General features: G+C 41.7%; 2 protein-coding genes across 2 annotated transcripts in view; both read right to left on the bottom strand.

Moving 5' to 3' along the window:
• ugcg (UDP-glucose ceramide glucosyltransferase) overlaps positions 1–12,237 on the bottom strand; it is a 35,279-nt gene extending 23,042 nt beyond the window's left edge. Inside the window, exons 1-2 of the mRNA XM_017708146.2 lie at positions 12,019–12,237; positions 1,376–1,517 (exon numbers count right to left, since the gene is read on the bottom strand). Of these exons, the coding sequence (XP_017563635.1) occupies positions 1,376–1,517; positions 12,019–12,116 (240 nt within the window). The 5' untranslated portion in view covers positions 12,117–12,237. The remainder of the gene's footprint in view (positions 1–1,375; positions 1,518–12,018) is intronic.
• Positions 12,238–12,338: 101 nt separating this feature from the next.
• Positions 12,339–15,383, bottom strand: LOC119265944 (proline-rich extensin-like protein EPR1). The gene is made up of 2 exons (XM_037546993.1): positions 15,363–15,383; positions 12,339–14,189 (listed from the first exon to the last, which is right to left on the bottom strand). Exons 1-2 carry the CDS (start codon positions 15,381–15,383, stop codon positions 12,339–12,341), a joined length of 1,872 nt encoding a protein of 623 aa, XP_037402890.1.
• Between the last annotated feature and the right edge of the window lie 374 nt (positions 15,384–15,757).

Below are 15,757 nucleotides of genomic sequence, written 5' to 3'. Positions count from 1 at the left end.
TTTGAGAATATTTTCTTTGACAGGAGATACCAGTCAAACTACTGCAGCCTGTTTCTGATACAGCCCTGTTTCTTAACAAGTGATTTCTTAATGAATGGTTCCTGAGGCAATCGCAGAAAGTCCATGGGATCTCGTATGTTCATCCATTCACAAAACATAGCAGTATGCTTAGGCATTGAGGTATCAGATCATGCTTAGGTTTGTGTTATTAATGTTATAAACCCATGCTTTTAAAGAAATGTTACTCTATGCATCATGGAAAATGCAGACCACTTCATTTGCCGAAATTAATCCGCAAAAATAGCTCGTTTTGAATTTACTGTTTGTGTGATGTCACAAAAACCAATATTTACATTTTTCCTCCAATTCAGCCATCAGCAGTTTAGCTCCACCCACTCATGCTTAAATTCTACAAATATTTCAGCCTGGACTGCATTCTAAATGAGGACTTATACAGTGCAGCCAATCAGAACAGAGGTCATTCAAATATATCAATCTTACAAGCACAGAAACAAACATCGGCACAAAAAGTTGTTTAAAAAAATTTGCATTGGAGGGGAAAAAGCATGTACATGTATGCGTCTTTTAGAACCTGAGAGGTCAGTAACATAAGCTAATTGGACTGTTTTGCTCCTCTTAAGTTGCCAGCAAAATTAATATTACACAGCAAACTTGATCTACCTTACATTCCCAGAAAGGAAATGTTGTGTTACACAAATTACAGTTACCCACAATTTTTTTTACCAATTAAATGTTATCCATCTAACAAAAACTATAAGTTAATACTGCTGTATGACACTATTACTGGTACACCGGAACCACCCAGCACTACAGAGCAGGCACAAATGCAACACCGCAATATTTTAACATTCAGAGCCAAGCGATACTGCTCCTTGATCTCACTAGTGTGACCCAGCAACAATGAGTCACAGAGCAGTGGCAACATCATTAATGTTGTTTACCTGGGCACAGTTTAGCCTGTCCCCTGAGGAACACCCATCAAAGTGACTGATGGAGAGCGCTCAAGTTCAGCACCATATGATCATACAAATCTCTCAAGTGAACTGTAGCAACGAGGCTGATGGAGTCATCCTTTAAAAGCAGGTTTTTCCAAACCCAAGATGTAAAAAAATGGCAAGTGTTTTTTTTTTTTTTAAACAAGGGGGAAGTATGCAGCCGTAGGCTAGTTGCCATTGTACACATGTGCATCCTCTAAAGGGCTGCAGCAATGCACATAAATAGGCAGCGCTGACAATGTCTCAGCTAACAGAGCAATCATTATCTTTTGAGGCAAGGTTTTGCCTTTCAGCTCTGATTAATATAACAAGTTAATCTGAATGATCGATGGGTCAGTGAACACCGCAGGTGACCTTACCTTTGGGTAATCCAGCTCGAAAAATGTCTCGAGGTTATTTACTAAGTTTGGGTCCACTCCTTTCAGAGGCTTCAGCAACGAGACCCCTGCAAGTTTGCTGTATGGCTGCTTATCTGTAGTCTTCTTATTGAGATGCAAGCGGCTGCAAAGAAAGAAAAAACAAGTGCAACAACATGAATAAAATGAAGGTATTTCAGCAGAATAAGCCAGAGTCACCTAAGCATTCATAATAATAATACATCATCACATATCAGCCAAGCCCAAACATCTATTCTGATAGAGATAATTGTTTTAAAGCAAATATTCACTAACACCGATATAACCCAATATCACTGTACATCCATAAAAAGCCATGGCCAACATAGCGATCCATGTTATTCATTGCTATTGATCAAAACCGCAGCCCAAAATGGTTCTGAGGGGCTCACTGGGGAGCTGGGGATGCTGTGAAGAACATGATTAGCGTATGTTTTGTTGCTGTTTTGTCTGTCGCTGTAGTTGTTAAAGCTTCTCAGCCTAATTTTCCTTCTTTTCTCTGCATGCCGTATACAATGGCTTTCATGCATTAGCATCCTCAAAGAATGTTTACAACCAAATGACGAATTTTCTTCTAGGTAATGTTCAGTCTGTTGTCATTTTCTTCATTTTTGACTGTTATTTACACTATACGTCAACTGAACGCAGACAGTATCGCACACAAGGCCACACAGGAATGAGATAAAGGTCAACAGTTTATGAACGCTTTAATGGTAAGAACTGAGCTTTAGAGCAATACAATTATAATTATTAATAACAACAATAAAATAGAGGTTTTCAACAGTTATGCTAAATAGTTCCCCCAGCTAACTGTCGCATTGTTGTGGCCTGGTGGTTGGGGACCTCTGTTACTGATGATATTCTTCAGACAGAGCAGGTCTCTTTCCGATGTTGAGCATCTGCAATGAGGAAGTGGCAAACATACAACAGTACACCAGTTGGACAGTCTTGCTGCAGCCGTTTACTTAATTCAGCATTTTGAAATATGGGTAAATGGACAATGATTTGCACCACTCAGAGGCAAACTAAAGAAACCAACAAATAGTAAATTTTGCTAATAATACTAGAGTACTATAGTGCTAATAATAATAATAGAGCACTTAAAATTTAAAAATCAACACAGCAGAAAGGAAGGCGTTTTTAATTAGCTATGCGGCAGTCATTTGATCATCACTGTGGTGGCAGAATCAGCATGCAGAACTCTTTCCTATGAAAATCAAACGCATAATCCATAATACAGTCACTGCCTGTGTGTGACTACATTGCCTAAATGTTGACTGTTCTGCATTAAGGGTTTATGCTAAACTACATTAAGATGTAACACGGACTTAATCAACTCTCTCACTCTTAGACATGTATGTATTCATGTCTGCTGGTTTGTTCAGATCATATAGCTCAGAGTTTCACTGGCTCACACTTTTTTTTGTAAACACAGATTTTTGTAAACATTGCTAAACTTTCAAAACATACCATTCACTCCCCAACCCATATATGAAAATGAAGCCTGCTTTGCATTACTTGTTTTTGTGATGTCAATAAAAACCAACACATTTACATACATCCATGTATTTTCCCCCATCAGCAGTTCTGGCCTGCTTATACAGAAACTATAGGTTGTGTTTCAGCCTGCACTGTTTTCTGAAAGAAAAAAATTAATTGTGGCCTTTTTTGAGCATAAAACTCACACAAATATCATAAGTGGATTATATACTAAAATTAAAGAAAAACGTAGAATACGTGCCCTATATGTTTGTTGTGAATTGAAAGTCATATTTTCCATATCGTGACAAATTAGTGAAACAGTTTCAGGAAGGGTCCCTGAGCAAGCTGAGTGCACCTGGGAGAAATCATCATGTGGTAAAGTGCAGGTAGAATAGTACTGTGCATCAACTTTAATGTGAACTAAAATTTTCCAATCACCCACACAGAAGAAAGCACAGTTAAGCAAAACCCACAAATAATCCCACAGTTAAGTGAGGAAAGTCACCCGTCACACAGATGCAAAGTGATCCAACTGGTTGGGTTGCAGATCTAGTTTCATCAAGCCTCCCACAGTTTTGTGTCCTGAGACTTTTTGCAACAGATATAGATGTTGTGGATAAGCATATAAATGCTCCACACATGACACACATGTATACACACAAATTTATTTTATATATATATATATATATATATATATATATATATATATATATATATATATATATATATATATATATATATATATATATATATATATATATATATATATATAGCCCTGTGTTGGCAACTTTGCCATCAATTTGAAAATATGTTACCCTTCACTCCAAAAAACACTTGGAAAAAGTCCCATTGACATACATTAAAAGCAGGTTTGTTTCTTCCTGTTTTTCTGTTCATGCAGCCTTGCAGACACCTCTGTATACTGTATGTTTCTACGCCTCTGCTATGTGGAAGGTTCCATCTGATCAGTGGCATTAATATTTAGAATTTATGGAACCTTTTCATACTGGGGGAAATTGCAGGAAATAAGGCTTTTGGTTTGATGACTGCAGCTGCAGCTGGTTCTACTCAAACCAAAATAACTGGAGAAACTAATTTAAAAGAAAAAAAGGAAAAAAAAAAAAAAAAAAAAAAAAAAAAAAAAACATGGTCTCAAAGACATGGGGGTGATGCACAGTTCTGGAGAAGGCATTTAAGACTTCCTGATTTCAGCTCCCCACCCCTCTTTCCTTTCATCAGTTCCACATCATTTCCCATCTATATCCCGTTTTTGGCCCAGTGTCCGGGAAGAATCTGGATTCCATCCTGTTTCACTCTGTCATGCCAGCACTGTGCAGGAACAACAGTGGGGCTGTGAGAGCAGCCACATCTGTTAAAGCCAGAGCACACTGACCAAGCAAACAGCAGTATTCTAAGGTTATCACTTGACTTTAGTTTGGCTAGAAACAAAACCGACCAGCCAAATAAACCACTGAACAATATGGGTAAATTGGAGGACAGTCCATTACAGTGTGAATGCGGGGTGACTTCATTCTTCAGTGTAAAAAGTGGTAAAATTCTAGAACAGTGTAAATGGTGTTAGAACAGTTTTCTAGATATTCTAGAACAGTATGAATGGAGGTAACATTCTAGATCAGTGTACATTTGGAGATGACATTCTAGAACAGCATGAACAGGGGATACCATTCTAAAACACTGAATGGGAGGAGAACATTCTTAAACAAAATGAATGGGCATAACGTTCTGGAACGTTAGAACAATATGAATGGGGATGTCATTCTAGAACAGTGTGAACAATGTCTATTGGGTCAGTGTGCTCTGGGATCTAGACGTGTGAAACTCCTACACAGGTCAATTACCTGTGAGTGGTTTCTTCCAAATGTAAGAGTTTGGGCTGAGCGATGCCAATCAGTTAAACTCATTTATTCAATTGGAAAGTATTTTCATGATTATGGTATCTCCTACTTTTTAAATGCATCCTAATTTCTACTTCTAGTCCTCCTTTAGAATGTTAGAAATACTATGCATGATTTGTTAAGGTTCAGGTAAGTCCACCGTTTCCGTTTCAAGTCTGATTTATTCATTAATCATCCAAAAATCACTTGATTACTGATATAATGAATAGCAACAGCACTAACCATACCTTGATTCTATTGCTACATATTGCAACTGTAATAAATAAAAAAACTCTAAATGAACACTTGACGTGGTTAAAGATTAACCTCCATAATTTTGATCAAAGATCAGGTAAACGCCTTTGTCAAAATAGCAATGTTACACTCATCAGGATTCTCAAAGCACACAACAAACAATAGCGTTACTAGTTAGAGGCTTATTTGTATATTATGTACTATATGCAACCCCACTTGTGAAACTATATATTGTGCACTAGCAAAACAAAGACTCAGCATCAACATTACTTCAAGGCTTACTGGCTGTTGGCTGATCTTGATTGCTATGGTACCAGTATGCTGTAGATGCTGCCGGCAACATTTCGTTTCTTAAATGTCAAACAACGGGGCTGATCATTGATACAGGGACACATACCGACAGAGAAGGGCTCACACGTAAGAAACAAAGTGCAGTACTAGGACTGAGTCATCACACAAACACGCACACACACACACACACACACACACACACACACCAGTTTCCCACTAAACCCTTCACCCCCCCTCCTCTCCTTTGTGGTATGTGTTGTCTACATGTCGAAAGTCTAAGATGAGGGAATAGGACTTGCCACGGCAAGGTAAGAATCCAAACCTACCATGTTCCAAGTTACAGAGCCAGTTATGAGTCTTAAGGGGTAAAACAGCATTTATGGCAGCATAAATTAATTCAGTGTGAGTGCACATAATTCAAAATAATTCTAATTAAATTGCAAAATGTGCATTTGTGGTTAACACTGGTCTTAAATCATGGCCACAAAACTGATTCTTCGTTACCAGGGCTTGGGAGCGGGAAAAGGGGCTCGAGTTCATCTGAGGATTGCTCTGCTGGACGCATCGCTCTTACGCTCTATTTAGTATGAGGGGCAACATTGCCTTTCCTTACTCCCTTGCATGATTTAAAGGAAGAGTCTGACTAAATGCTGTAGCAATAGAACAAAATGTTTGCGTGGTGGGGCTTCACAATATAAGGGATGCACAATGCGTGATATGGAAATTGTATCAGCTTTAAAAAATTTTTTTAGAAAATCAGCATTAGACATGTTTATACATAGCTGGTCTTTAAAGCTGAATTGGAGGTGTATTTATAGCACTCTAAAAGAGCAGAATGTTTACATGACGCTTGGTTACCACGCTATAATGGCTGTGTTTTATTCGCTATGCCATATTTCGAAAACCTAAAAAATTCATCTTATAATTCTGTAATGCTAATCCACATCTAAATTTACCTCCATATCTGCACATCGAAAATATATCAGCATAGGCCCACAACTCCCATACTGGTGTATCCATACACCATGTTGTATATTTTTCTGGTCTTAACAGTAGTGATATCACAAAAGGCTGCAATATGAAAATCATGCTTTTTATTTTTTTACTGTGTGCATTGAGTATTTTGACCAATCTCAGTTCTTATTTCTGGTGTTGTGACAAATGAAGGTTCAGCTTTGTTCAAACTAAACCAGGGCAGTCTTTAACAGTCTTTAACATACAGTGGGTTTAGCAATGTTTTAGATGCTGTTGAAAGCACAATTTATATCTATTTGCTGAACATATTGGGAAAAAAATAACAAAACCTACTAAATGTGCCATAACTTTGCATGGCCAACTTCGCATGGCAAACAGTAACTGTGCTGAAGTGTGTTCTCTATAGAGGGTATGTACACCTACATAAAGCAACAAAACATGTCATTTGAACGTTGATGGACAAACTTTTGCATACGATTGTGTATCGTGAGGTGCATCACAACTGCAACATGAAGGAATAAAACTGGAATGCTGAAAATCCAAAATTTGAGTGCTGACTTACTAAAAATTGAGAGTATTAGTGCATCTTTTCATATTTAATCAGTTACATTAATATTTTAGATTATCCAAAGCAACAAATTAAAATGGCAGCACATCTAATATGAAGCACCAACTTTGCAAGCTTGGTGGTGCGTGAAATCCAGGCAAGCCAAAGCACAGCTTCAGACTAGCCAAGGGGAAGTCAGAGGCTTGCCAGATCAACACTCACACATGTGCAAACTGCATCCACAAAAGGTGATATCTAGGAGGCATACATGTGACTAAAGCTGCCAAGTAGGTTGAGGTCAAGTAGGACACACTTCACACTTGACTCTAGCACAAGCCCGGCCATCTCTTCAGTACTAGAGTACCAAGTCTGAGACAAAGAGATTCCTTTTCTTCTCCAAGAAGAAATATATTTAACTTCTCTTTCTGCCTCAATGAAGTAATTGTGTTCCCGACTTCAATCACAGAGCCTGCATTATAACCCTGTAAAGCCTCCCGGGCTCACTGTATAGAAGTCCACTCTGGTATCATGTTCAGGGATATTAATTAAGGTCATTGCTGACCACTGCCAAGAGAACAGCAAGAATAAGGAGGCTCTGCTCACTACTTCCAGTGGACAAACAAGTGGCCTGTTGTCTACATATGCTCAGTTCCTGGACAGTCTTGTTAGCTAAACAAACCCACAACAAGCAGAGCTTCATAAAAGAGCCTTTAGCACCAGAGTGATGTGAATGACCTCATGAGCAAGCCGGGAGGTGGAAAGTACGCTGGCAGTGGGGGGCATGACTGAGCACGCGGGGCAATGTGGGCAGAGCACGCCCAAGAGTAGCTCTTTGCTTTTAAAGGTGTTCAGAAGTGACTGGTTAGTGGACATGCCAAATTTTACATGGGGGTAACCAGATCTGATCCTGGAGAGCTGGTGTCCAACACAGTCGGGTGACTGTCCTGCTGAAACTTATCCAGGTAATGACCTGATGGGGTGAACCAGGTGTGTCTGAGCAACTGCACTGGACACCAGCTCTCCAGGACTGTAATTGATGACCCCTGTTGTACAGGTTCACTGACCTACAAACATAATACCCACTGACAGTGACTCATAAAAGGTTTTTAATTCAAGAAACACTTAAGTGGCTAAATGCTGCAAATGTGTTAGAGAAGTAGCCATCTCTGTAGGGCTGAAAGATCTGGAGAAAATGTGATTTTCCTAACCAATACTGACATCAATCTAAATGTACAACTGTATTTTCTTTTTTTTCTTTTTAGACTTTTACCAAGAAGACCGGCACCAGCAAAGACTTTTCTAGGTTTCAGACTTTAACCCAAAACACAGTGTGCCAGACTGCCTTCTCTTTAATAGGTTAAATTTCCCCACAGAAAATTAGAACAGCACTGTATAACGAAGCAAATAAAATCACAGTTCAAGTCATTTAAAAAAAATGCACCAACTGTAATACTTGGACTGATTTCCCATATTTAACAAAAAAGTGGAAAATAAGCAAGCTCGCAGACTTTTAATGAAATACTCAATGAAACACAACAAGGGTACTTTTGATTAAACAAACTGAGTAATAATGAAAGCAAGACGTAATTTAAGACGTACTTTAAGATAATGTGTGTTCAACTGGAGTATCATGTACAAGTGGTGAGCAGAAAGATTTTGTTGTTCTGTTCCTACATTATAATTACTGACCAAGCTTGGTCTGAAACGCCAAACTGGTGTTTATTTATCCAGCACGCTTATTTGACCACTATACATAAATAGAGTAGGGTATGACTGAAAAAATACTTTGTAGGCCGAACCCTTAGAAAAAGAAGAAAAAGATCTGCTGGACTATTATAGGCTGCTACAGTCCTGCCATACTACTACTCTACTATTACAGGATTCCTATAGCTTCCTATAGTTTGACAGGGTACTACATACAATATACGGCCAAAAGTATTCACTCATCCATCCAAATCAGTAAATTCAAAGTTCCAATCACTTCCATGGCCACAAGTGTATAAAACCAAGCACCCAGGCATGCAGACTGCTTCTACAAACATTAGTGAAAGAATGGGTCGCTCCCAGGAGCTCAGTGAACTCCAACATGTTGCACAGGTGGCATGGTACCAAGTCCAGTCGTGAAATTTCTTCACTACAAAATATTCCACACCCAACTGTCAGTGGTATTATAACAAAACGGAAGTGATTTGGAATGACAGCAACTCGTAAAATGGCACATAAAATGACAGACCTCCAAACTTCATGTGGCCTTCAGATTAGCTTCAGAATGGTGCGTAGAGAGCTTCATGGAATGGGTTTCCATGGCCGAACAACTGCATCCAAGTCTTACATCATCCAGCGCAATGCAAAGCTTTGAATGCAGTGGTGTAAAGTGCCACCACTGGACTCTAGAGCAGTGGAGACGTGTTATCTAACGAATTACGCTTCTCCATCTGGCAATCCATCAGACTAGTGTGGGTTTCGTGGTTGTCAGGTGAACGGTACTTGTCTGACTGCATTGTGCCAAGTGTAAAGATTGGTGGACGTGGGATTATGGTGTGGGGTTGTTTATCAGGACTTAGGCTCGGCCCCTTAGCTCCACTGAAAGGAACTCTTGGTGTTTCAGCAGACCAAGAGATTTTGGACAATTTCATGCTTCCAACTTTGTGGGAACAGTTTGGGGATGGCCCCTCCCTGTTCCAACATGACTGCACACCAGTGCACAAAGCAAGGTCCATAAAGACATGAATGAGCAAGTTTGGAGTGGAAGAACTTGACTAGTTTGTAAAGAATCCTGACCTCAACCTGATACAACACCTTTGGGAAGAATTAGAGTGGAGACTGTGAGCTAGACCTTCCTGTCCAACATCAGTGCCTGACCTCACAAATGCGCTTCTGGAAGAATGGTCAAACATTCCCATAAACACACTCCTAAACCTTGTGGAAAGCCCTCCAGAAGGGTTGAAGCTGTTATAGCTGCAAAGGGTGGGCTGACATCATATTAAACCCTTCGGATTAAGAATGGGATGTCACTCAAGTTCTATGCGTTTGAAGACAGACGGGTGAATACTTTTGGCAATATAGTGTTTGTACAGTACTACATGAATATAATACAGAGGTGGAAAGATTATAGATTATTCTATAAGAATTAAACAGTATTATAGAAAATTATACAGCACTCACAGTTGGTTACTGTAGTATTACAGTTCTTTTTATAAGCGACTGACAAAGTCTTTAAGTATAAAAGTGTGACTGTGGTCAGCAGGCGCATGGTCTTAAGACTTGAGACCCAGTCAGAGTTTTTGACCTTGTGCTATTACATCTCAGCATATGCACTTTCTGATTAGCCAGAACAGACGGAGGCCCACAGCAAGGCATAAAGCTTAAGCAATTAGACTGTGTAGTAGAACCACTATGAATACAGGAAAAATGCATTGCCAAAGCCGTTTAGTCTGCAATTCCAGCAGACAGACAGCAAACTGAACATTACTGAAGAGAGTGTAATGTGTGGTAACTGTGGGACAGTCTATGAACGGTTGTACCATGTACAAGCAGTGTAGGGCAGACCCACATCACATGATTATCTCAGCGAGGTGCCAAGGGAAGCAGGAAGTTTCAGCTACAGCAGTGTATATACAGCCACCTCTGTCTATATGAACAGTGAAGTGTCATTTTCCTTATGATAGAAAAGCCATAATCGGCCCTTGTTATCTAAACTAGACTGCAGAAACTTTCCATTCTTAAATGTTTCTTTGCATCCTGTCTTCCGCCCAATGATCGCTGGGATAGGCTCCAGCATCCCAGAAGGATAAACGGCTTAGACAGTGTGCGTGTGTTTCTCCGCATTGTGAAATTAACCTTTGAGGAGAAGGTGTATTATATGGTTCTACATACAGCCTATTTCTAACAAGATCAGAGGCCTTTTTGATGCTATAAAGAAACATTTCCAAAAAGGTTCCTTACAGAAGCACATACAACACATTCTCCACCAATCTGAAGAACAATTTTACCATGCATAGTAAACTCTTTAAAATGGTTCTTCAAGGGTTCTTTAGTAAAGAAAATGGTTCTATACAGAACCATGAACACTCCTTCATGATGCAAATGATTTTTGTGGTGTGTTTATGGCTCCTTATTAGACCATTTTCTGTTTACTGTTTACTCAAGAACCCTTAATGAATATTTTAAGAGTAGCCAAGTATAAAATGGTTCTATAACGATCTATAACGAACGGTTCAACACATTTGAAGAACCATCTTTTTTTAAGTGTGTATATGATCAGTTCAGCTGCATTAATCCAGTCATATGATTCCACATAGCCTCACTGAGGACAGTTCAAAGAGCAGCGAGAGAGAGAGAGAGAGAGAGAGAGAAAGAGAGAAAGCGAGAAAGAGAGAAAGAGAGAAAGGCTAATGTGTGTTTGTTAGACCTAACGCGGTCTTTCTGGTAGGTGTCGAAGCAGACTGGCTCTACACGATCCCAGCTCTCAGTCACAGAAGCACAGAAAACACCACATTGGCGCTTGTACTAAAACACGCACCTTCACATACACGTAGACTTCAAACTAGCTCGCTTCCTGAAAGGAATATAACATAAAACATGACATGCTGATGATGGCCAGACGGAAATAATAGACCTTTTCATGAAGGACGACTTTCAGGGGCTGCTCAGTGTATCGCCAGTAACTGAAATTGAAAGAAAGCCGGCTTGTACTGAGTCCCTGAGACGGGCAGCTAGCTTAACTACGCTAACGCTAGCCAGCTCCCCAAACGAAACCCATTTAAAGACGAGTTAACTACAAGCTCAGCGAATACTCTCTGCCCGGAGGCAAAACATCTTTTTTGTAAGACTGAGACACAAGAAACCCAGACATTACCTGAACACACTGCACAGCGTTACCACCTGCGAAATCCCCACAGAATGAATCTTAACGTAAGTTAGCTGTTAGCCATTTAACTAACCCAGCTAGCTTAGCCACTACCTGTAATAAAACCCATAACCTGGTCGTGGACAACTCGTTATTATACACAAACACTGTGTTTCTCTCTTTTCTACAGCGACACAGAAATGACAAAGGCATCAAAAACGGAAAATCTGTCGGCTAACTCGTCTCATTCGGGGTCCCACGAGTCAACGATGTGTAATACACAAAAACGAGCATTAACGCTTTAGCTACTTACACGTAGATGATGGACATGAAATGCATCAGCCAGAGGACAATAAATAAGACAAATCCGAAGATAGAGAACGCTTGCATAGCGACATCGAGCAGGGCCATGGCTGTGCCTTCACTGCAGTGACAGACACGGCTGTTTTAGCCCTGATTAGTGAAACGCTGCGAAGACGAGAGTGAGAGGCGGGACCTGCTGCTTAGGACGCGGGTGGGTTATGGAATTGGAGGTGAGTTACGGAGTTGGGGGTGGTTTATGGAACTGAGGTGGGGCAGGGGGCAGTCAGGACTAGGTTTAGATATAAGGTGGGTCTGGGCCAGAACTGGACTTCAGGTGGTCTTAGATATGGCGTGCGTTAGACTAGTGGTGAGCTTGTGTAGGGGTGGGTAAGTGATGGGCTTGTGTAGGGGTGGGTAAGTGGTGGGCTTGTGTAGGGTTGAGTTAGTGGTGGGCTTGTGTAGGGGTGGGTAAGTGATGGGCTTGTGTAGGGGTGGGTAAGTGATGGGCTTGTGTAGGGGTGGGTAAGTGGTGGGCTTGTGTAGGGTTGAGTTAGTGGTGGGCTTGTGTAGGGGTGGGTAAGTGATGGGCTTGTGTAGGGGTGGGTAAGTGTTGGGCTTGTGTAGGGGTTGGTAAGTGGTGGGCTTGTGTAGGGGTGGGTAAGTGATGGGCTTGTGTAGGGGTGGGTTAGTGATGGGCTTGTGTTGGGGTGGGTTAGTGATGGGCTTGTGTAGGGGTGGGTAAGTGATGGGCTTGTGCAGGGGTGGGTAAGTGGTGGGCTTGTGTAGGGTTGGGTAAGTGTTGGGCTTGTGTAGGTGTGGGTAAGTGGTGGGCTTGTGTAGGGGTGGGTAAGTGGTGGGCTTGTGTAGGGGTGGGTTAGTGATGGGCTTGTGTAGGGGTGGGTAAGTGTTGGGCTTGTGTAGGAGTGGGTAAGTGGTGGGCTTGTGTAGGGTTGAGTTAGTGATGGGCTTGCGTAGGGGTGGGTTAGTGATGGGTTTGTGTAGGGGTGGGCAAGTGGTGGGCTTGTGTAGGGGTGGGTAAGTGGTGGGCTTGTGTAGGGTTGAGTTAGTGATGGGCTTGTGTAGGGGTCGGTAAGTGGTGGGCTTGTGTAGGGGTGGGTAAGTGGTGGGCTTATGTAGGGGTGGGTTAGTGATGGGTTTGTGCTGGGGCGGGTTAGTGATGGGTTTGTGTAGGAGCGGGTTAGTGAAGGGTTTGTGTAGGGGCGGGTAAGTGATGGGCTTGCGTAGGGGTGAGTAAGTGGTGGGCTTGCGTAGGGGTGAGTAAGTGATGGGCTTGCGTAGGGGTGAGTAAGTGGTGGGCTTGCGTAGGGTCGAGGTAGTGATGGGTTTGTGTAGGGGTGGGTTAGTGATGGGCTTGTGTAGGGGTGAGTAAGTGGTGAGCTTGTGTAGGAGCAGGTTAGTGATGGGTTTGTGTAGGAGCGGGTTAGTGAAGGGTTTGTGTAGGGGCGGGTAAGTGATGGGCTTGTGTAGGGGTGAGTAAGTGGTGGGCTTGCGTAGGGGTGAGTAAGTGATGGGCTTGCGTAGGGGTGAGTAAGTGGTGGGCTTGCGTAGGGTCGAGTTAGTGATGGGTTTGTGTAGGGGTGGGTTAGTGATGGGCTTGTGTAGGGGTGAGTAAGTGGTGGGCTTGTGTAGGAGCAGGTTAGTGATGGGTTTGTGTAGGGGCGGGTAAGTGATGGGCTTGTGTAGGGGTGAGTAAGTGGTGGGCTTGTGTAGGAGCAGGTTAGTGATGGGTTTGTGTAGGGGCGGGTAAGTGATGGGCTTGTGTAGGGGTGAGTAAGTGGTGGGCTTGTGTAGGAGCAGGTTAGTGATGTGTTTGTGTAGGGGCGGGTAAGTGATGGGCTTGTGTTGGGGTGGGTTAGTGATGGGTTTGTGCAGGGGTGGGTAAGTGGTGGACTCGTGTAGGGGTGAGTAAGTGATGGGCTTGTGTAGGGGTGAGTAAGTGGTGGGCTTGCGTAGGGTCGAGTTAGAGATGGGTTTGTGTAGGGGCGGGTAAGTGATGGGCTTGTGTAGGGGTGAGTAAGTGGTGGGCTTGCATAGGGTCGAGTTAGAGATGGGTTTGTGTAGGGGCGGGTAAGTGATGGGCTTGTGTAGGGGTGAGTAAGTGGTGGGCTTGTGTAGGGTCGAGTTAGTGATGGTTTTGTGCTGGGGCGGGTTAGTGATGGGCTTGTGTTGGGGTGGGTTTGGAGTGAGTTTGGGGTGGGTTTGGACAGGGTTTTAGCTGGGTTTGGATTTGTGATGGGATTGAGGTGGGGTAGGATGGGAAGACTTGGGATGGGTTTTAGATTTGGTGTTGGTGTGGATTTGGGATGGGTTTGGGGTGGTCAGTGGCAGATGTTTTTTTTTTTCAAATTTTAGAATGTTGCTTTATTAATACTTATTAAATTAAATTATTCAACTTATTTACAGGTTCAGCTTTTCACATCCAGAGTCCTCACCATTCTGCTTATGCTGCTTATTATTTGTCTTTCTCGTCGCACCCTCCCAAAGTTTCAGATCTAGAATCAGTGTTGCAATTTGCAGTCTCCAAATAGCTGGTTTGCTTTCCGGTTGTGTAAGCTGATCTCAGTTCAGAACAAAACTTGGGAATATAGACTACAAAAAACAGTATTAGAAAACATATTTTAAAATCAGTTTACTGAAAAACCCTTATATAATTCTTCCACATCTGCTTACTGATCTCCACATACACACAATGAACTACAAAGAACAAATCTGTCAAGCCTTAAACATGTGGCACAGGTACACGTCAAGGATGAGAAACATAAAACCTGATTGTGATTATATGATAAAATGGTTTACATTCCACAGTACATTTCTAAATATATCATTTGACCTGTACGACTGAGAGAGAAAAGGATGAGGACCAACTTTGGAGGGAGTGCCATGCTGAACATATGGCGGTGTGATACTGATTGGGCCTTACAGCTAATTGTCTCTTTTAATTAGCAACTGTAAGCTGAGATCGACTTTCTATTTTACGAGCAGCAGAAACTCTATGTGCATTAGCTTTGAAAGTTTAGAAATTTTAAAGCGGAAGAAACGTGAGCACTAAGAAGAGATGATTGCTCCTCAGAAATACTGTGTGTGATGAGGATATATGACTATGTCTTGGTAAACAAATGGAGGCTCAAACCTGCTCAGGTTTAAATAACAGAGGAAGCTCATTCAGTAACAGCTACCGACACTGATCCAGATATATGCCTTTAGGATTTTGAATGCCAGCTGCTCAAAGTGTATTGTGTATACCCATTAGAGCAGCTGGAAAATTGTGCCTCTTTTGGCCAAACACCTTTGGCCTGTTTATTTTATTCACAGTGGAATTTCTGTGAATATGACCTCTGGCTCCATTAGAATCATGTTTGCACAACACATCTCATTATGTCATATGATATCTTCTGGACCGAGGCCTTTTCTTGATGATAGTGCTTGATTGTGTTCCATGACACATGAACTAAGGGAAAACAATACAGTCATGGCTGTTCCTCTATCAGTCATAAGGCTATGACATCACTGCTGACATCACTGTTTGGAAACCAGCATGCCCTGGTGAAGGGTGACACAGGAAGAGAGGGTAAGTACACTGCCCTGAAGCAATACTACTACACACTAAAAACATGGTTCTTGAAGGGTTCTTTAGCAAAGCCAGTGGATCTATATAGAACCGTGAACACTGGTTCGTGAACAGTTATTTGCCTAGTCAAATGGTTCTGATCTATGATGGATAAACAGTC

The sequence above is a fragment of the Pygocentrus nattereri genome, chromosome 18 (genome assembly GCF_015220715.1).
Source record: "Pygocentrus nattereri isolate fPygNat1 chromosome 18, fPygNat1.pri, whole genome shotgun sequence".
Lineage (NCBI taxonomy): Eukaryota > Metazoa > Chordata > Actinopteri > Characiformes > Serrasalmidae > Pygocentrus > Pygocentrus nattereri.
Note: the sequence above shows the minus strand (reverse complement) of the source record. Positions and strands in the feature narration are given on the sequence as shown.